At 38.6% G+C, this 23,112-nt stretch overlaps 2 protein-coding genes across 3 annotated transcripts; one reads left to right on the top strand and one right to left on the bottom strand.

Annotated features, from left to right (window-relative positions):
- dnajc10 (DnaJ (Hsp40) homolog, subfamily C, member 10) lies at positions 1-14,514 on the bottom strand. Its single transcript, XM_074657741.1, has 25 exons — positions 14,166-14,514; positions 11,366-11,622; positions 11,020-11,185; positions 10,814-10,864; positions 10,192-10,274; positions 9,702-9,833; positions 9,228-9,321; positions 9,052-9,129; positions 8,798-8,841; positions 8,118-8,183; positions 7,689-7,754; positions 7,494-7,583; positions 7,226-7,336; positions 6,985-7,099; positions 6,156-6,283; positions 4,927-5,043; positions 4,746-4,847; positions 4,544-4,604; positions 4,043-4,137; positions 2,388-2,521; positions 1,973-2,026; positions 1,740-1,887; positions 760-882; positions 521-628; positions 1-438 (listed from the first exon to the last, which is right to left on the bottom strand). The coding sequence occupies exons 2-25, from the start codon at positions 11,573-11,575 to the stop codon at positions 427-429; spliced, it is 2,388 nt and encodes a 795-aa protein (XP_074513842.1). The 5' UTR covers positions 11,576-11,622; positions 14,166-14,514; the 3' UTR covers positions 1-426.
- Positions 14,515-17,706: 3,192 nt separating this feature from the next.
- nup35 (nucleoporin 35) lies at positions 17,707-21,552 on the top strand. Of its 2 annotated transcripts, none has more exons than XM_074657712.1 (9): positions 17,707-17,851; positions 18,891-19,046; positions 19,143-19,273; positions 19,370-19,421; positions 19,835-19,943; positions 20,046-20,115; positions 20,798-20,926; positions 21,027-21,161; positions 21,247-21,552. In XM_074657712.1, exons 1-9 carry the CDS (start codon positions 17,839-17,841, stop codon positions 21,322-21,324), a joined length of 873 nt encoding a protein of 290 aa, XP_074513813.1. In that variant the 5' UTR covers positions 17,707-17,838; the 3' UTR covers positions 21,325-21,552. The 2 variants fall into 2 exon arrangements, with proteins under 2 accessions (XP_074513813.1, XP_074513812.1); XM_074657711.1 differs by having other exon boundaries at positions 18,891-19,058.
- The last annotated feature ends 1,560 nt before the right edge of the window (positions 21,553-23,112 follow it).

Raw genomic sequence — 23,112 nt, 5'->3', positions numbered from 1 at the left:
TTTAACAGAAACACGCCGTTTTATTCTGAAGGTCCAACAGTTTCTACATGAACAATAAAATACAACACTATGTCAACATCGGGCTCCGTGTGTGTCTGTGTGTTTGCGTCAGTAACATGTCCAGTATCCAGTGTCCCACAGTTTTACTTCATAGAGTAAATACAAACAATGGAGACAAAATAAAAAAATAAAATAAAAACAAGGCAGAAGAGTTCAGTACATTCAACACAGCAGGTAACAGTCAGTGTCCAGTCCGTCCGTCCGTCCGTCCGTCCGTCCGTCCGTCCGTCTGTCTCTGCGTTACAGCTGCGTTCTTCTCAAGGAGTGTTGACTGATTGATCATTGTGCTGGACCAATCAAATCCACCTCTGTCCTCTCCCTGACCAATCAGATCGCTGGTCTCTCCCTTGGCACCTCCTCAGATCGTCAGAGCTCGTCCTGTCAGGAGAAAAACACTAGACGTCAGACTCTGGTTCACTGTCTCATCTGTGTTTAAAATTTGAGTTTACCAGAAACGTACCTTCCGTTTGCCGTGTAACCGTGGCGACAGCTGTTGTAGTCGCTGTCTGACGGTGTCAGCAATCACGTTAGCGTCCCGGCTATTGATGTATTCTCCGCTGTGTTCATGCTGTCAACACACACATACAAGTTTAAACTTTAAAATGTAGAATGTGGTGTAAGGGGTTGATTCTGTTCTGGTAAGATAACTAAAAAGGTGGAGTTTGGACTGGTGCTGCCGCTTAGAGTGCGTGTCCTCACCCTCCTTGTTCCCAGGTACGGGTAGAATCTGACGGTTGGGTAGGCGGTGATTCCCGCTGATTGGCAGGTCTGATAATGAGCCTGACAGTCCACCTTCCCTGCACGAACCGTCCCTTTAAGATCCTGTCAAACACACAGAGAACATCCTCGTAACTACATAGAAATCCTCTCTTGTAAGAACACGTCGGTGTTCTGTAGCTGCTGGAAGAGTCGGTTCTAGTTTGTCTATTGCCTCTCCAAGGCTGTGACCAGAGGAGGGACCAAGTCATTGTTTCGCACGTCACGAGTAAGTCTCAAGTCTTTGCACTCAAGTCCCAAGTCAAGACCAACAAGTTCCAAATCCTAAACTTTGAGTTTCGAGTCCTAAACCAGTCATAATGCGCTGTTCACTAAATGTAATGCCGTTTTAACAACAGAGTAACTGACACCAACTGGCGCTCAGTAACGTGACGTTAGTTCTTCATGGTTTTCTCCTGCAACTTGATTGGATGTGTCGGATTGGTTCAAACAAAGTGGATCTGGGGAGTTAAGTGTCATATAATCAAATACCAGTCCCAATAATATTCATCAAAAATAAAAAGTCCTGAAAAATGTTAAGAGATTCAGCGATAAACGACAAAATATAGAAATTCAGTTTGTTCTGTTCAGTTTTTTCCCCCACTTGTAAATCCTCTTTCCAAATAAATTGATAAAGGATCTCTCAAAAAGTAAATAAACCCGACATATCCGACGCTGTCGGAGTTACCTGCACACACTTTTTAAATAAAATACTTTTTAATCTTTGGGTTTGGGGGAAGATTTCAAGTCAAAAGGCTCAATTCAAAGTCGAGTTGCAAGTCTTTTTTGATTTTGTCAAGTCGAGTCTACAGTCCTCAAATTTGTGACTCAAGTCCACACCTCCTGTGACTGACAGGAACCACAGAACAGATGTTATTAGATAAAAAGAATTATCTAGAAAAAGAAAAAAAAAGGTGTCTCACCCGAGCCAGGGCCTCAAACTCTGGAGCGAAGTGTTGACAGGGTCCACACCAAGGGGCGTAGAAATCCAGAATCCAGTGATCCTGACCTGACAGAACCAGAGACCTGAAGGACTCTGGAGTCAGGTCAATCGACGCTCTGGGTAAAGAGCTGCACACAAGAACATTAACACAACTATAGGACTCCACATCGACACAGTCATCGATTCTTTTGACACCAAAAAATAAAGACTCACCTCAGTGCCCATGATTTCAGTGAATGGGCATCTCTGTGCCAACCGTTATAACTCCTGAGGAGACACAGACAGATCGACAGGATCAATAAGCTGAACTGATAACTCTTAACATGTTCAATCTGTCACAATGGGTTTGACTAAGTAGTTGGTAAAGATTGTAATGTGATTATGTACTGAAATGTAGCCTAAGAGTTCACAGAGAATAGCTGGGCTTCAGTAACAGCTAATAGAGATCCGAATAAAAGATAAAGATAAAGATAAAGACTGTATGAAATGTATTTAGCTAGACTAAACATGTCCTGGAACCATTTCTGTACTGAATGTACAAAGATAAAACTGATCTCCATCTCCTCTCATGAGTTTCCCAGCATGCCGTAGTGTGTACAGAATGAGTATTTTTAAATGTGGTGCCTACATGAAATGATCTGGCTGCCGGGTGTTGCCGAGGTACAGGCGGATTTCAGGGTACGCCCTCACGCCCTGGCCCTGACAGAACGGCTGAAACTTCTTACAGTCAACTGAACCGACCAGGATCTGACCCGACAACATCTGGACGGTGAGAGACGGAAAGAAAGAAAGAGACACAGGTTAGACAAGTTACACTTCTGTCTGGTCCTCAAACTGCATTTAATCAGGTGAACACTGCTGGGACTAAACCCCACGTGTTGGCTCTTCTCTCTTGTGCAACACATTTGTGGAGGAGGGGTTGTTTGGTTTCTCTCTCAGAGACAATGTTGTGTTACTTATATTTATTTGAGTTCAAATCAGCCAGATAATAAATATTAGCAGATAAGTGGAAATATATGTGAAAGATATGTTTGAGGTCATTTAGAAACGGTCTTCATTACATAGTTTGTCCAAAAATATATATAGAATTATGATTATTTTGACTGAAATTGCGATATTAGAGGGAATGATTATTTTTACATCATTATTCTCATTTCACATGATAATGATCATGGTGTGATTTTTGCGGGGGACCTGTACCAAACAAAGATGTTTTCTTAAGTTTGTAGAACATGATGTGCAGCAGCCAGGACATCCCTGCAGCACCACAATATTTGATTTAAAATGTTATTTTGACACATATTTCAAATGTTGCCTCCATATTAAGATTTTGACAAAATTCCTTGAAAAAGGTCCGAAAAAATAGTGAAAACTGTAAGAAAAATATCTGAAATATGTCCAAAAAATATCCGAAAATTATTAGTAAAATCTTTTTAAAAATATGCGAAAAATGATTATCTGAAAAATGTCTGAAATGTATTAGTAAATAATTAATACATAACAAGAACATTGAAAAAAAAAAAGATTTTGACATTTGATTCCGATTAGTTGTTCAGCCCTATTTTTCAACTATACTAAATATCTTGCTGAGTACATATCTTAGTCACAATTCTTCAAAAAAGGCTTTTAAATCCCCAAAATATAGTTTGCTTTTGTCATGTGCTCATAAAATATATATATATAAGAATATCAGCCAATGTATTGTTTGATTTTTAAATATTTCAGAACACTATTGGCCTCAAAAATCCAGTATCAGTTGAGCTACAACGTTTAGGTATGTTGTCCTTCGGGTGACCTCGGTGACGCCCTCAGTGTGCTGCTCATAAACAGTAAAAATACTGGATTAGTGAGTTTTTTAAGAGAAACTGGCTTTCTAGTCTCTGTTTTGATCTGATCATGTCTATAACCTTTCCTTGGAGTTGTCTGTACCTGCCATGTAGCCAGGTAGCTAACGCTAGCTATCCAGGCTGATATAATGCCTAGACACAAACAGCGGGAGCAGACTTTTCTGCTCTATCTGCACTGATTCTTAAACTGGATGTCTGTGCTCTACTTAGTTGAATCATTTGGCAGTTATCGTTCACAGCTGTATGGGGTATTTTTAAATATGTAAAACAATGACTTACAGGTCATACAGGTCTTTAATTAACTTTAATTATTAGGCCCAGCCCTAGCCTCGGTATTTCTTCATTTCTCTGCAAGATGATTAACCCAGTTTGTATTCCAGAGGAGCTGGTTTCATCTACGCAGCCTGTGTGTGTGCGTATATGATGTGTGTTATACCCTGGCCATGCGTCTCCACTCTGGAATCAGAGCCTGACAGGGACCGCACCACGGAGCGTAGAAATCCACCGCCCAGATCTGCCCCTCAGCTCGACCTGCAAACCAACACAACAGCAGAAAACAGAGGAGAGAAACTCATTTAAAATAAGTAGTGACAGCAGTAGAAGTTAGAACAGGAACTAAGAACTTGGTCTAGTGAGTTAGTCAGCCAGTCAAGACTGAATAATTTAAATAACATACATCTCTCTTGCTTTACATAACGGGAGTTTCACCAAACTATCCTGTAACTGTTAAGTTCCTCCAGAATACAAACTGTATGTTTGCTGCTGAAGTGCTAACAGAGCTAAACCGTCTGAAGTTTTAATTCTGAGAGGACTGAATTAGCTCTACTAAAGAACAGAACTAGACAGTTTTGTGCAACTCAATGCATTTAAAACATCTTTGTTCCTGCCACCAGCTCCTGGTCTAGCAGGACTATCTGTTGCTGTGACCTCCTGTTACCTTTAACCTTCTCGTTGAAGCTGGAAGGATCCAGGACCATCACAGACGGGTTGACCAGATCCTGCAGAAAGAGACAGAAAGAATTCTTCACTAGGTGTTGATGCAACTTTTTTTTAGTTGAAAGCATTTTTTTGGGGATGTCTGCAGCAGTGAGATTCACTCCCTGCTGTTGTATTAGCATGTCATTGGTATGCAGTAGTACCTGTATGAACTCCAGGATGCCGTCAGCTGAATGGTGTCCTTCGTATTCATGAACAACGGAGCGGTTAAAGATCACTGTGGTGGGATAAGCCTGAATATTATACTGAGAAACAGAGAGAAAGAATTATGACGATATGTACCTCTTTCCATCTCACAATTAATGGTGCAGTCCAGATGTTTACCATAGAGCAGAGGTGCTGGTGGATGGTACAGTCCAGAGTACCAAACTTCATCTGTCCAGCCAACTGGATTGAAGCTTTTCTCAGTTCGGGCAGTAAGGCTCGACATGGAGGACACCACTGCACACACCAATCAAACATTAAATCATTTAATATCCAAGTAGGTGACATCACAGAGAGCTGGTTTTTAATGCATGACTAGGTCTTTCTTAAGGCCTGAGGACAATAACCACACCTTCACAGGCTCTCTCTCTCGTCTCTCACGAGCCTGAAGCTTGCAGGCATGTTTAGCGTCAAGTGTAATTTACACACTTCATAGTTACTTTCTCCCGTTGCCACATGTCTCTCTAATCACTCACTGTTTGTGTTGTAGGTGTGACTGGTGTGTCACCAGCCCTGAAGGCAAACAGGGAGTCAGACAGGCTGGGTCATCAAGCAGCAAAGCGTGAAGTATAAAATCAATAATGACGTGGCATTTCCACGTGTATATTTATGATTAGCAGGACGTGTTATATGAGACTTTATTTGCTGTCCCTGTGCTACCTGTCGATAAAGAGCATGAGTCAAGGCCAAGTATCTCAGGTTTAGGGGTGTGTATCTATCCTAAGATGATCCGAGGGAAGTGGATTACCTGAAATAGGTTCAGTGTGTGATGCTGAGCAGGAGATGTATTTAACAGGGCTGGGGCGATCGTTTCGATTTTCATATCGTAAAATGGTGGTTACGCAAGCTTTGAAATAAATAATATAATAGAACCTTTAAGCTTAAGCAAGCAATACAGTTAAAGTTATATGAATAAATATTTATAAAAGAGTATGAACATTTTATTTAAAATTTAAACATTTAAAAAAACATATTTAATAGCTTTTAAAAGTCTGTGTGTCTCTGCTCGGTACGACAATATCACAGGAACGTGTTCCGTTTAACATTATTATCTTATCTTTAATATCACAATCAAAATATTATCCATAACTAGGGCTGTACTGAACAGTTTGAAGCTCCAAAAGTCAAAATTCATTGATAAAAAATAACACATCAACATGTTTTTTATCTAACGAAATATTCTGCTTCAATCCATATTTGTTGGTGTTTAGCCTTTCAAAAACTGTCTCCGTCTTGAGGCACGTATGATATAGTGAAGTCATAACCTGAGCAGGTAAAACAAATCAACACAATGTGTGTATGTGTGTGTGTATCAGTCAATAATCTGATTAAAGTAATCTGTTACAAACCGGAGCAAAGAAGTCGACCAGCCAGGGCTCCTTTCTGTCTGAAGGAAAGTTGTCGGGTCTCAGCGTCGTCACATGAGCCCGAACGCTGTCCCTCGCAAAACCCACAATGTTGTACAACACGTCTTTACCTACAGACAGGACAGACAGACAGACAGTTTATATAGATAGACAAGAGAACTAGTGCTGAAACGATGAGATGATTAATCGATTAGTGAATCAACAGACAATTAATCTGCAACTATTTTGCGAATCTAAACATTCCTTTGTTCTAACTTCTCTAGAGCTGCAACGATTTATCAATTAGTTGTCAACTATTAAACTAATCTCTACTCTACTCTATTAAATTAATATTATTATATTAAATTAATCGTCAACTATTTCAGCTTCTTAAATGTGAATATATTCTGGTTTCTTTCCTCCTCTATGACAGTAAACCAAATATTTTTGAGTTGTGGACAAAACAAGACATTTGAGGACGTCATCTTGGGCTTTGATCAACATTTTGCACCATTTTCTGACATTTTATAGTCTAAACAACTAACCGATTAATTGAGAAAATAAAAGACAGATTAATCAACAATGAAAATAATTTTTTGTCTTAGTATTCTGTGATAGTAAACTGAATATCTTTTGGACTGCTTTGAAAAAACAAGACATCTGAAGACGCCACTTTGGACTTTTGGGAAACTGAAATGAGCGACTTTTTTCTGGCGTTTTATAGACCAAACAATAAGTAAATTAAAAGCAATAATGAAAATAATCATTATAACAGTATAGAGTGGAATACAGAAAGGTAAAAGGACAGTAGGTTACAGTCTGTGGTACTGACCGTGGTGGATCTCAAAGTCGTGGATTCCCAGTCCTTTGAAGACGGCCACACAGGGTTTTAGGATGTAGAGAGACTGACACAACTCTGAGTCTGCTATACAGTCGACTCTGCCGACCTGGAGAGACAGACAGACAGTCAGTTGGACTTACAGACAGGCAGAGAGAGACATGCTGAGAGACAGACAGCCAGTTGGACTTACAGACAGAGGCAGAGACAGACATGCTGAGAGACAGACTCGTACCTGTATGTGGTCATTTCGGAGGAACGCCTGTAGCTTCTTGTACTCGTTGGAGGCGGGGCTTCTGTCTCCAAACGTAAAACTCACCAACCAGCGATGGTGGGCCAGCTTCCTCTGGGGACAGGAAGTTACAACATTTTAATATGTACAGTAGAGTATTGATGTGTACCTGAAAGCTGTATGGTAGATCTGAGTGTGTTTACCTGGAAGCTGTAGGGTAGATCTGAGTGTGTGTACCTGGAAGCTGTAGGGTAGATCTGAGTGTGTTTACCTGGAAGTTGTCACTGGTCAGCAGCTCCAGATCAGGCAGATGGTTGAGGACCTGATTGTAAATCTCTTTACTGTCCAGAGTATTCAGCCACTGGAACACATGCACATAGAGTCAATACTGCAGTACTACACACAGTATTACTACAGACAGTACAACAATGTCCACATACAGACAGTAATGTGTCCTTTGTCTTACCAGTATGCTGTCTTTCTGATCCAGAGAACTTCCAGGTGGGAAAAAAGCCGTCGCTCCACTGGTCACCTGAAATACAGCCGAAGGATTAGATACTAATACTAGTACTGCAATAATAAATACACCCCTACTACTAAAACTACTACTGATGTTGCAACAACTGCTGTTCCTGCTGGGCTTATTTTTGTACCTGAAAATAAATCTAAAAACAGTTGAGAGCAGCTTTAGGGCACGGTGTGTTCAGAAACAGCAAATCTACCTCCGCTGCTTTGCAGATGATACTGTGATTTATCTTCCATATAAACCCAACTAGCAAAGCATCATGGGAGTCTATTAACCAACACGGTACCAATGACCACAAACAAAGGAGTGAGTATTTTTCATGCAGGTATGTTACAGTATCAGTAGAATTGCAGTAACGCCGACCCATACCTGGAAACTGTCACAGAGCTGTTGCTGTGAGGTGCAGTCCATCCATCCCACCTTAACTAGACCATCCTACAAACACACATTCAAATCAGAAATTTATGTTTTTTAAACCAATATAATCAGTAGAAGTTATTACAGTAAATACACAGTATAACTACTATATCTAATAGCATGTTTTCCCCACTGAACACATATTTAATGTTCTATAATGTATCTCACTAATTAAATGATTGAGGTTTATTGAAAATGGAAGAAAAAAAAATGGAGAACTACAATATCACAACATGTACTGTAAATAAGTGTAAATCAGTTTAATCATGTGATTATATAAAAATTATAAAACTGTAACTATATCCTGAAAACGATATCCCTAAAAAATATATATATATAAATATATATTTATTTATTTTTTAAAAAATTTAAATTTTTTTTTTTTTAATATACATTTTTCCCAACTGTTTTTTTCTCATGAATATTTCCACACAGTACACAAATATTACTTAGAAAAATCAACCATGTTCCGATAAAATCGCTTTTTTTGCCAAGTTTTCGCACTGCAAATAAAGGCATCAAACAATCACGCTGTGCAGAGTGGGTTGAGTTGCACCTATATTTACAGTATAAGGACAACACTGAGGCTCCGTATATAATAATCTATAATAATATTACTACTAAGTTCTCACCAACATCCCAGCCAACTTCTGTCTTGTTCTTGCCTCCAGGCAATCTGAGAGAGAGAAACATTATTACTACATGACAGGCTAGCTATATACTCAGCTATATACTAACATCACACACACCTGTGTATGCGCATTTGTGACATGCAGTGAGACGTGATTGAATGTTTAAATCAGATATCAGGAATGTGACAATCAGACATGCATTAACACTTTCAGGCATGAAAATAACCCTCATATATGCATGTGGTGTGTGTTACCTCCAGTGTCACAGCAGAAGGAGATCAGCCAGCCGAGCCCTGACGAGTATGCGCTCTCTATCTCGCTGAACATGTTACCTGACAAAAAAAGCACGCCCACCATGTCAGACCACACAGAACGATATAAACCAGCCTGATAATCAGATATAAACTGTAAATGCTGAACAATAGCTTACCTTGCCAGAGCTCAGTGACGGTTGTTGTGATGAACTTCATGGAGAACTTCACCAGACTGTCTTTAGAACGCTCCCCATTAAACTTCTCAGGTCTCTGTAGAGAAAGACAAACAAAATGTTAATGATAGCTAAACAAGACTCTTCTGATGCCGAGCTAACTGAAGAATTCAGCTTAGCAAGATTTATCCAGGCTGCAAACCAAAAGCGTACTGGGGAGCTGTCATTGGATGAGCTTGCAGCTTATTCTGAGAATTTTGTTCATGTAAACGTGCAGGAAGTTTTCAGTGTAACCACAGAGAGAAGATACAGATCATGTTAAAATGGAGATGAAAACAGATGGCAGACAAGAAACTGGTGGGGGTTTAAATTCAGAACATGTTCCAGCTGCACTTCCATTTTAACCAATGCAGCGGCCCACACTTCACTCACATTAGTTAGATAGATGATCAATAAGGAAACGATCAATAAACAGACCTGTCCTGCTTTGTAGACAAACAGACTGGGGTAGCTGTTGATGCCTTTACTCCTGCAGAGATGGTTGTTGTCTCCACAGTTCACCGCCCCAATCCTGATGACTCCATCCATCTCTTTGGCAAACTCCCTCCACTGAAAGACAAACACGTCGGTTAGAGAGAGAGACGCACAGAAAGACACACGGACGCTAGTCTGCTGATTTATACTGAACTTCCTAAATATACAACAGAGGCTCCTGCAGGTAACATTTAAGGAGGAAAATTAAACAGGAAAAAAAGTATAAAAAAAGTAGATGTAAAAACAGAAAATCTGACATAAAAGGATAAATTAATGGAAACAAAATGAGCTTACAGTGAAAATCTAGAATCATAAAAGGCTACAGTGAGCAGTAAACACTTGCACACAAGGTGCATGTTCAGTTGAGTGTGTTTAGTTTATGTTTAAAGTGCAGGTGTGTGTGTTTTTCTTATGTATTTTAGTGTTATATTACCGTTGGAGCCAGCTCGTGACAGTGCGAGCATCGTGGGAAATAGAAGTTGATGAACCAGATTTCTCCAGAGTTTACTGCTGCCTCTGAAACACACACAACACTCATGTTTTAGTGCCTTTGCCATCTTACAGCCATGAGGCCGTAATGGTCCCACTGGGGCCAAAGAGAGACAACACTACTGAGTTGCATTATGGGAAATGTAGGATCCAAGCGTCCAGTATGAGATTGACCTATACTGGGCACTAAAAGTCACGATGTATCGGCCTTTGCTGCTTCGACGTTGACCTTTTTTAAAAAAATATCTGGCTTTTATCAGTCACCCACCGTTGTGGAAGTGCAATATCATGGACAGACAACGGTATCATCAAGCCAAGAACCTTTATGGGCGACCCACCCCTGAACCTGAACCCAGACAGATTTATTTGGTAGGAACCAAAAATGCTGCTACCAAGAATCAGACCCCAGCTTTTTGTAATGACCCCTACACCAAATGGCAAATGTGATTTTTTGGGTACAACAATTTTTTGCGCTGCACCCAGGAACTGAACTCTCTGGCTCAAGATAAACTCTGGCAAACTAAAAGTTAGTTTGGGATGTGTGAAAATAAAAAAACATCTCTTACCAAATTCTCCGCTGTCCAACGTGATGACCTCCAAATCATCATCGTAGATACCTGGACAGGAAAGACAGATTTAAATATCAAACAACTGTTTAAGGACGCAGATTTCTTCACAGTGAAATCAGTTTGTGGTTTTTCAAAGACAATATTTGCTCTTGCAGCATCACCATGGTTACACATGACAGGCGTGCATGGTTACGGAGACTTACCGAAGTCGTAACGGTAGAAGTTCCAGCTCTCGTAGCCTCCTCCCTGCTGCTGCTCGTCCAATCCCTTCTCTCCATATTTATCATATTTCTTCCTGAGGTCTGCGTCCTTCAGAACCTCGTAGGCTCGATTCACCTGCAGGAACTTCTCGTGTGCTGAGGCGTCGCCCTAAAACACAACACTTTTATCAGGGTTTTGCGTATACTGACTGGAGTTTTGTCAGGGTTTTTGTGTAGTTGTAGGTTTAATTGGGGTGTTAGGGGTTGTGGTTTTTAGCAGGGTTTATACGTAAGTGTTTCAGGGGAAATCAAGGGTTGTGTCCGAGTTTATGTTTTGAGGCAAACTCACAGGGTTTTTGTCGGGGTGCATGGTGAGCGCCAGCTTCTTGAAGGCCTGTCGTATCTCTCTGGTCGTGGCTTCCCTGCTGACTTTCAGCAGATTGTAGTAGTCTTGGCCTTCCGCCGAAACCGCCGCCAACAGCACGACGAGGAGCACCAGCGGCACCATAACCTGGACGGGACTTGGCCGCTGAACCCCGAGGACAACCCTGCGCCCCATTACCAGTTCTCCCAGTACAACCACAATGACCAGCAGAGAACGAGCAGCTGGAACACACAGGCACAAACATTATTCCTTGCTAGTTGTGCAGATAGATGACCGGGTCAATGCTACAGAGTTTACTGCTGTGTGATGAAGAAGGTAAACCCTGCGGCCATTAACATCCTCTACTCATGCTAGTTTATTTGCATGATAGGCACATAGATAACAAATGGAGTCATCATTGGATAACCAGCGTGGCATGTTGTAACATAATTGTATTAATTGCTCTGTGTTCTGCTTTGTTCTCTGAACTGCATATGTGGCTTGGGTGGAGTGGCTTGGAGCATGGGACCGGCTGAGTCTGTTGTTAATTAGGTCCCACCACCACCACCACCACCCCCCTCTACCTTTATATGCCATCAGTGAAGGTTGGCAGTGGACAGCTAGAGCAACATTCTTAAAACTGGTCTCTCAGCTATTCTTCTATCTTAAGATACCAGCCAAAACCAATGAACACCGTACACGGTGTACAAACTGGTTAGTATGTGGTTACACTGTGTCTCTGTTCGAGACGTCGTAGGGGTGAACTTGTATTTTTTGTTATCTTACGGTATGATAAAGTGGCTCCTGTACCCCAAAATAAGATACTTCTGTTCATTACTTTGGAACATCCTGTTATGTCATTTAAAAGAAGTTGTTTTCCAGTTTATCATAACACATTATTTACATGCTCATATGTAAATTGAAAGAGTTATTGGTGGCTGCAATCTTTCCTCGTGTCTGTGAGGAGACCATTTAAGAAATGGGGGTCAAAATCCACAGTTTTCGTTCTGTGTAAAAATACCTCCGAAGGTTCAGTTGAAGTTAATATGAGGCTTTAGCAGTGAGTTAAACAAGCAAGAGGGTATCTTCTAAAAGTATTTTTAATACAAAACTCCATCTCGGTTGACCATTGGTGGAGGGATAGTAACACAAAGAGGAAATGTTGTACTAAAAGGAATGTATCCTGACTTGACTTGATTTGATTGACTCAGACTGCTGAAGCCTCATATTGTCTTTGGCTTAACTTACAAATGCATTTTGAATGAATCACTTCATCTTCCAGGCCAGATTTGGGGACCTGGAATGAGCAACCCCCTCGTGTATGTTATAACTATTTACACCAAGAAAAAGGGGTTTAACACATCAACTTACAAATACTTGTCAAACCATTTAAGTAGAAAATTTGCATTTAATGTTAGTAAAGTTGTCTTTTTGCACATATTTTCTAAGTTAGTTGTAGTGGTCTGGTATATTTATAGTGTATTCTAATATATTCTATATTCTTTATATTGTGTATACTAGTGTTGATAGGTGTATTTACTGTATATTTACTGTTCCTGTACATTACATTACAAGAATTTCCCAATTTGGGATCAATAAAGCCTATCTATCAATTTCAAAATAAAAGCTAATTTTATATTCAGTGGTAAAACACTGAAGAAGCAGAACTTTCCTTTTCATCTGTTACTTGTGTCATCTCATATATGAACACAGAGAAATTAACGTCAATTTCATCACTTAGAAATTGCACAAGAGGAAGGATCATTCTGAGATGCTGTGTAGATAACCAGCAGTAAAATACACAGACTGTATAGAACATATATCATAACGACATGTAAAAAAAAAAACACTGTAATAAATGAATAATAACAAACACACTTACACAGAAAACCACAGATACTTTGCATTTAATGTTAGTAAAGTTGTCTTTTTGCACATATTTTCTAAGTTAATTGTAGTGGTCTGGTATATGTGTAGTGCATTCTAATATATTATTTATATTGTGTATAGTATAGATATTATCTCTAGTGTTGATATGTATATTCACTGTGTATTCACTGTTCCTGTACATTACATTACAAGAATTTCCCAATTTGGGATCAATAAAGTCTAGAGCTAATTGTATATTCAGTGGTAAAACTGGTAAAACACTGAAGATCATCTCATATACAAACACAGAGAAATTAACATCAATTTCATCACTTATAAATTGCATAAGAGGAAGGATCATTCTGAGATGCTGCAGAAAGATAACCAGCAGTAAAATACACATACTCTATATAACATATATTATAACAACACTGTAATAAACGAATAGTAACAAACACACTTACACAGAGAACCACAGATACTTTGCATTTAATGTTAGTAAAGTTTTCTTTTTGCACATATTTTCTAAGTTAGTTGTAGTGGTCTGGTATATTTATAGTGTATTATAATATATTCTTTATATTGTGTAGATATTATTTCTAGTGTTGATATGTATATTTACTGTGTATTTACTATTCATATACATTACATTACAAGAATTTCCCAATTTGGGATCAATAAAGTCTAGAGCTAATTTTATATTCACTGGTAAAACACTGAAGATCATCTCATATACGAACACAGAGAAATTAACATCAATTTCATCACTTATAAATTGCATAAGAGGAAGGATCATTCTGAGATGTTATGTAGATAACCAGCAGTAAAATACACAGACTGTATAGAACATATATAACAACACTGTAATAAACCAATAATAACAAACACCCTTACACACAGAAAGCACAGGGCTCACCTGTGGTAGTGTATCCTCCTGGTGTCCTCTGATTCCTGTGATCCTCTGATTCCTCTGATCTGATCTTAGTGTCTCCTGATCAGCAGAGAGAAGCTACAGCAGGCTGCTCTACAGTAAGCTAGGCTAGAAGCTAACTATCTCAACTTGCAGGTTAATTATCTGCCTGATTAGCTTCACTGAATCTGGTGTGTTTTGGTGAAGATGAAGCTAAATAATGTCTCTATTGTTTACCAGAGTTTCGATCTGATTCCGCCTCGTTACCTTACAGAGGAGCCTCAACTTTAAGAGCCTGCAGCTGAAGATCCGCATCAGGATCCGGATCAGACTCAGACCGGCTTCAAGCTCACCATAACAACACACTACACTTCCGCTTCCCTTCACAATAAAAGCCGTGCAGATTAAACAAGACAGCACACCAGGGTCTGAATTCAACCTTTTTATACTCCTAATGGTAAATATTTGGAACAAGCTCCCAGAAAACTGCAGGACCGTTCAAACTCTTAATTCTTTTAAATCAAAGCTTAAAACCTTCCTGTTTAAATGTACAGTATAAATAAATGCAGTATTAATGCCAGAATAAACCAGAGTATTGCAGAGTTGAAGATTATGATGGGGTTACAGCTGCTGATAAGGGTGAAAAATAATAAATAAATATATATGTTGTGTAAGGCAAGGCAAGGCAGCTTTATTTGTAGAGCGCATTTCAGCAACAATTCAAAGTGCTTTACATAAACATTCAAGAACATTGAGACATAATTAAAACAGTTATAAAAAAACATTAAAGATTATAAAATAAAAACAAGCTAAAATTAAAAGCTATAGGATAGAAGCTAAAACAGATTATAACACACAAGAGTAAAAGCTGTAGTGCAGTATAAGATCATTATCTGGTTTAATAAAAGGCAGCAGCAGCAAACAGGAAAGTGTGAAGCTTTGATTTAAAAAGAACTCAGAGTTGGAGTTGGTCCTGCAGGTTTCTGGGAGCTTGTTCCAGATATTTGGTGCATAAAAACTGAACGCTGCTTCTGCATTTTTAGTTCTGACTCCGGGGACACTAAGCAGACCTGATCCAGATGACCTAAAAGGTCTGGATGACCTGATCCAGATGACCTAAGAGGTCTGGATGACCTGATCCAGATGACACGAGAGGTCTGGATGGTTCATAACACAGCAGAAGATCAGAAATGTATTTTGGCCCTAAACCATTTAGTGCTTTGTAAACCAGCAGGAGTATCAACACTGAGCCAGTGGTGCCAGACTGTAGAATTATATCATGTAACCTTAATGCATGACTATATTTAGTAACACTTAATTTTACAGGTCTGCAAATGTCATGGTAATTATGTGATAATTAGCAAGTTACCTATTTGAAATTTCTTTGGAATTACTGCTCAAAATGTATCGAAAATTACTTTATTATATACATAACATTTAACCAGGAGAGTTAGAAAGTGCTTTTATTTTGACAGCAGAATAGCTTCCTTTACGGGGAGGTTTTTCATTGGCTGCTGTAACTTGACGTAACACTGGACGCATTCCGATGATAATGGTGCGTTCATGGCCGCACGTTATACTGTAGAACTATTCCAATAACACATTTTAAAATGGCCAATATTACATTTAAAAAAAAGCAGAAGATATGAAAGAAATAGTCAAACGAAATAAATGCAATAATATAAATTAAAAATTTAATATATTTTTGAAATTATTTTATAAATTAGTACAACTCAACTTGTTATAAGGAAATGGCATTTAATTAATAGGTTAATTTGTTGACTATTTCCTCATAGTGGTTAGATGCTGAGTTTTTAATAGGCATAATGTGTTAAATATCTATTAAATATATGTTTCTGATTTATGTCACAACATATTCGTTAAATTGTATATTTAATTTTATTTGTTCATATGAACATTAACATCATATTGTCTTGTGTAGGCACATTTAGTTAAAACTGTGTCAGTTAGTGTTTTTGTTTTTATTGTCCGAACAAAAATTTAGTTTTGAATAGTCTTATAACTGAAATGTATGGTCAACACACATTCTTTATACTTAATACTATATATATATATATATATTCCTGCACAAAACTGCACAGCTCTTTCATCTCAAAACAGATGTATTGTAAATATTTTTGCTTTTTATTTTTTATTTTTTATTACTGTTTATCGTTAAAAAGGAAGAATTAGATTACATTACATTAGATTAGATTACATTAGATTAGATTAGATTAGATTACATTAGATTAAATTAGATTGTCATTGTAAAGCGTACAGGTACTGTAGTCTGTTTATTGACAATACTGTATATACTGCTCCTATTTTTATACTTCCTTCTATTTAAATGGTTCATATTTGTTTCACTTTGTTTAGCTCTTTTTTACTGTGTTAGCTGATGCTTCTTGTTTTTTGCACTATCCCCTTTGCTGCTGTACACTGCACATTTCCCCACTGCGGGACTAATAAAGGAATATCTTATCTTAAGTTATGCCAGTAGTAGACATATACAGTTAGACATTATATATATATATATATATATATATATATATATATATATATATATATATATATATATATATATAAAGCGACCGAAACCTGCTTCACTGTACATATATGAGCATGTGGGAATTGTTTTAAAACAAAGTTGAAAAAAATGTGAACCTATCCTTTATCTTCTTTGAGTTTAAAGATCTCGTACATGACCTGGCAATCAATTCCATAATCATTCTTGGAAAGTTTTTTATACATAAAAATAGATTCCTGAAATTAAGACCAAATTTCTATGTTTTTCATAAGGAGCTGTGTCTTTACTTTTCATGTCTGAAACATATGAAGAAACAGAATGCTATGAAGCTTTCAATGTTAGTTGAGGACCTTACAGAGAACCCCTAAAGCACTATTAGACCTATTAGCACTATTCACACATTCCCTTACTTTTGTTTTTGTTTTGTTTTGTTTTTTTGTTGTTTTTTGTTTTTCTCTCTCTTCATACACACTCTTATGCACTGTACGCCAATTTCCAGGCTTGTCTGTTCCCTTGTAGTTGTTAAACAGGTACAAAAGTGTGAAATACTTTTAGCTGGGAAGCTCCATTAAAATAATAAGTTATATTACATTTACATTACAATTATAAAAGGAAATACTTTGTACAAGGACATATTAAGAACATATACATTAAGAACATATACAGTATATACAGTATAAGATATATTTTGTGTGAGAAGGTGTATGAATTATGTGTGGACTGTTCTGTATGATGCCATATTGTAATGTAAATTTCTCAATAAAAATAACAAATAAAAAAAAATCTCTGAGTTTCAATCTGTTTTTTTCAACGCTTGTAAAACACAACTCCCTTGAACGCATCTTCACACAGAAGCTATAAAATGCGCCGGAAGTCGCCTCCGTTAGCTCAGCTTCCAGTCAGCTCGCTCCACGAGCAGCACTGAGATCCAGAAACAACCTGCTTTAGACTGAAATATCCCATTTTAAACCACTCAGCGTTAACTTATAGGATGCTATAAGTTATCATTTAGCTTGCCCTTCAGTAGAGTTTTCAATAACAGTAAGTTATAGCGATAAATCAGTTAGTTTAGCTAGCCTCGTTAGCTAGCCGGCCGTCTGACGTCATTTCCTACTTTTGAATATCGCGGCCAGAAAGTAAAGAAACAAACAGATGGAGCTACAAGGTAAAGAAACCTGTTATTATCTGCTTTTTATTATGTTTTACTGTTATTTATATGTTCATCAATCATCTGTCTGCTCTCACAACCTGTTAGCTCAACATTAGTATGTTCATTTCCCTGTTTTATGAAAGGTAAATCAGTATAAGAGGTCAATCACACAGACTGACAGTGAACACGTGAGAGCAGAGATTTGACTGGATGTTTCTGTCACTGTGCTGTGATTACATTTACTGGACTGATCCTGATCCTGATCCTGATCCTGATCCTGATCCTGATCCTGACAGTTGTCTGGACCATTATATTGTTGTCACTTTACCCATATACTTTTACTTACTGTTTAAGAACCTGTTTACATCTCTGTATATAGTGTTTCATTTATTTTATACTTGAAACTATACACTATACACAAAAATACAGTATATATATTATATTTTAATAAGCTAGATTCAAGATTCAAGCCCTTTATTGTCATTGTGTAGTACAACGAAATTAGATTTTGACAATAACAGGTGTTAATGAAAAGATAATACAATATAAAATATAAAGATAATACAATATAAAATATAAAAATATATATAAATATATGTATAGTGATGAGATGACAGTTTTGCCAGATTATTGCACAAAGTGTCCGTCAGATAATTATATAATTATTTCACAGCATCATATAATTATTGCACAGACTGATCAGCATATGTTATAGCACATATCCGTAACAGTAGAATACTATACTATATTTGATCCCTTGATTATAACTTCTGCACTATTTTATGTCTTGGATCCTCTTTTTTTCCCCCTTCCATACATATTTAATGTGAATTGTTGGAGGGAGCCTGAGATCTTCTCTGTAATTTTTTTGCATATGACAATAAATTACTTGAAGCAGACAGACCTCATCAGTGAGGGTTAATACGGTTTCTACCCGTGTATAATTGTTAAATTTACTATAGTTTACATTTTATTAAATAAAATAAACAGCAGACCAGTCAGCGTTGTTGGTGACCACTTGTCTTAAACCAGTCTACCTGTCCCAATCTCTCAGTGGGAAATGAACCGATGAGCCTGGGCTCTCCCACCTCTCCCAAGCCGACCCCTGGAGCTCAGTTTCTCCCCGGCTTCCTGATGGGCGACCTGCCAGCTCCAGCTAGCCCCCAGCCGCGTCCCTTCAGTCTATCCATGCCCATCATGGAGAGCACAGGTACGCCTCGAGGTCAGCAGGAAGACACCCGTCTGTAGATCAGCTGATTGTTGTTTATTCTGTGGCTTCATTAGTGTCTCTCGTCCTGCATTTAAGGAGGAGTTGGAGGAGGCTCGGCCCCACAGCCCGTTGTCCCCACCCCCAAAGATAAGAGTGGGGCCCCACCGGTTCGCAGTATCCATGATGACCTGGTTAATGTAACGACGCCCCTTAGCACACACAGACAGGTTAGTACACAGGCGCCGTCTGAATGATGATAAAATGTGAGCCAAGGCAAGAAAAGTATGAACATATTTTAAATATTTCTCTCTGTCTCTCTTTAGTCTTTTCCAGTTATGCAATCTCCTCTGTCTGCACGAGGGGCCTCAACTCCAGGTACACACTGATACTGTCACTACTACTGGTACTACCTATTCTACTGCTGCTATTAGTCTATTATTGGCATTACTCAAACCAATTAATCAATTATCAAAATTGTAGGCACATAATTTAATACTTACCAACTAATTGATTAATCATTGCAGCTCTACTAAATTCAAGATCCCGGTATTCTCGGGGCGCGATTAATAAAGCTGGACATTTGTTTAGGGTGAATTGTGTTTAAATATACAGTTGATATTTTGATTGAGAATATCTGATGTGCTCTTTGCTGCTTTTTTATGCATCTGTCTGCTATATATATTTTTTTTTTTCTTGGGAAAAAAACCCTCAAATTATGTCTACATGTCTGCTGTCACCCAGCTTGCATTCACCTTTCTGTTTCTCCCTTTACCTGTCTCTGTCTCCAGGTGTTCAGCAGCTGTGCCTGTCTCCAGCTCAGGTGGATCCCTTCTACAGTCAGGGAGAGTCTCTGTCATCTGACGACCAGCTGGACCAAACCTGGATCACTGTGTTTGGGTATTTATACTGCTAAATATACTGCTAACACTGCTGTACTGCTTAATATACTGTGAATACATATACAGTACATCATGAACTGTGTGTGTGTGTATTTGTTAGTTTTCCTCCAGCCTCCGCCTCCTACATCCTGCTGCAGTTCGCTCAGTATGGAAACATCCTCAAACACACGGTGAGACACACATACAAAATCAAATATCACAATATTTTTTACCAATTATCTCAATATCAATATTGTAGGGTTGACTATTGGTGCTTTCACAAAATATTTACGCAATTAGATTTTTGATAAATAATCTTCAGTAATGTGGATATAATGACTAAGTGGGTAAAGACAAATAACAGAACAGCTAGAACAGACTGGTAAGTTCAGAAAATGACATAATTTTGCTGTAATGCAGCGTTGAAAACCAGGAAAAGACAACACTTATGCCATATTACGATATCCATTCCAAAATCTCAGACGATATCTAGTCTCATATCGTGATGTCGATGTTATATTGATACAGTATATTGCCCAGTCCTAATTTAAAGCCTCATGTTAGCTTGAGAATGATCCCAATGAGTTCCATGCAGCGAGGAAGTGTTATACAGATTTGGGAATTTGAAAAAATGGTGAAAAAGAGAGCACTGATATCGGGTCAATAGTCTGTATCAGCAGAGTTGAGCTATCTGAACTGTCTGAATCAGTATCCGGAGAGAAAGTCCCTTTATGGGTCTTGGAGGCCATGTGGGCAGTAAACATTCTGAGCAGTGAACTTTAGCTTATAAGAAACATGCAGCTTCACAACCAGCTCATGTTTTTAGAGGTGTATTGATTGGAACTGATTGATGTATTGATAATTTACTGACAGATGGCGTCTCCTGGTAACTGGATGCACCTTCAGTATCAGTCCAGACTTCAGGCCAGGAAAGCTCTGTCTAAAGATGGGAAAGTGTTTGGTGACGCCATCATGGTGGGAGTCAAACCCTGCATAGACAAGGTCAGTACCTGTTTTTACCCACCTGTGTCTGTCCCTCTCTCTGTCGTCTGATTGGTCCTCCACATCAGCCTTATTGAAGCCTTTTCTTTCTCGTTCTCAGAGTGTAATGGACAGCAGTGCAGCCGTCTCTACTCCCCTCTCCTCCTCCTTCTCCTCCTCCATCCTCCCCTCCACTCCCCGCTCTGCCATCAGACCGCTCAGCGCCGCTTACAGGAGCTCCGGTAGCGACTACCAGGTGACTTCTGACCCCAGGATTCACTTTGGATCTGAACTGTGCATTTACTTGACTTAAAAATTAACAAATCTGTGTGTGTCTTTAGGTGGTAGCAGACCGACAGACACCCAGGAAGGACGACAGTATGGTTTCAAAAGCGATGGAGTACATGTTTGGCTGGTGACATTACACAATGCATCATGGGATACCTGCAGCCTCGAAGGAAATAGGGGAGTCCATGGACAGATGGTTGAATTGATTCACTACACTGTGTGTGTGTGTGTGTGTGTGTGTGTGACTGTGAGAGAGTGTGTGAGTGTGTGTATGTTGAGGTAGAGGATCTTTCTGTCTTATTTTATAATCAATATTTTTTAATGTTTTTGTCTCAATAAAGTTTTTTCTCTGGTTTGAATTCAGTGAAGCAGAAGTTTCATTCAGAGGTGAAGTTCCCTCTGCAGCCACGCGGTGGCACTGTTTACTTCACCAAGTGCAGTCACATCCTCACGTTTACACGGCAACTTGATCAGTCAAGGTCTTCAACACCAGACTGGGGAAACCATTTCTTTATGGAGCTGGCTTTGTGCATGAGAACATCGTCATATTGAAACATGAAACGGACAAAGACAACGTTGGAAAGAATACTGTTGTCTAAAATATGATTGTATGCTGCACCAAGATCTCCGGTCATTGAAACTTAAGAGGCCCAAACCTGGAAAAACTGACTCAGATTAAAAGGGGTGCCACACACATATGGCCAAATAATGCATTTAAAAGAATAGTTTGACATTTTGAGAAATATTGCTTTCTTGCCAAGACTTAGATGACAAGATTCATACCTCCTCTCATGTCTGGTCAACGAATATGAAGTTAGAATCAGTAATGACTGGCTTAGTTTAGCATAGAGACTGGAAACAGGAAGAAATAGCCAGCTTGGCCGTGTCCAAAGATGACAAAATCTGCTCTTAAAGCTCACGATTTAACGTGCATCTCATTTGTTGTTATTCATTGCCTTTTTTTATTGTGTTCTATTCCAATTTAAATATTTGCAAATCATCCCTGGTGTCTCTCAAGCTCTCTGCTCTGGTCCTCTTGAAACTTTAGTAAAGGTCAGACTCATGTTGGAGTAGAAGGCAAGGAACTGGGCTGGCAGACAAATATGCTAGAATTGTGGTAGCTTAAAGCTGGCCCAAACTAAAAGATTTTTCAAATCTTAACAGATGTTGAAAATGTGAGAGACCCCACACATAACGACATGTTATGATACATTTATTATATTTATTTTTTTATGTAATTGGGCCCAATATCGGCTTGATTCTCAAAATTTTTGGTATTTTATTCGATGCTGTTGTTTAGAAATCTATATTAACTGACAGCGATCAATAAAGTATGAAATTGCAGTTGGTTCTGCCACAAAAAAGCATTTGTATAATAACAGTGAAGTACAGAATGGCTGAATGGACTCTGATGTAAGAATGAAATATTAATTTGTCCAACAGATGGCTCCACAAATCCTGCCACACAAACACCAAGAAGTCTGTTATGAACTCCTCATTAAAAACTCCACTTCTGTCCTTAGTTCTTGATTTGGGAATATTTGAAACGGGATTACAAAAACCTAGAGAGTTCAAGTCTTCCCAAAAAAACAGAAGCGAATGTTCATAAACATGTATTCAGTTTAAAGACGTTAGGTTACGTAATAGGTTCCCACCTCACACCCATTTTTATCAAGTTAAGCAACATTTTTGAAGCAGGTAGGCGCACCTTGATGTTAAGCCTGCCTGCCAGGAAATACTCCCTACGTCACTGGATGACTAAAGAATAATTATGACTCAATCAAGTTGACACACTAGGGAAGTAATAAACACACTGATATTCTTACCTAACCTGCCAAAGAGGCTCAAACAAGCAGTATGAACAATGACTCTGGTTTCAGTGAAAACGTGTATAAGAATCAAGAGAGAGGGTCCCTCTT

Source organism: Sebastes fasciatus, chromosome 14 (assembly GCF_043250625.1).
Source record: "Sebastes fasciatus isolate fSebFas1 chromosome 14, fSebFas1.pri, whole genome shotgun sequence".
In the NCBI taxonomy this organism is placed as follows: domain Eukaryota; kingdom Metazoa; phylum Chordata; class Actinopteri; order Perciformes; family Sebastidae; genus Sebastes; species Sebastes fasciatus.
The sequence above is the reverse complement of the archived record's forward strand: the minus strand, read 5'-3'. Positions and strand labels throughout refer to the sequence as shown.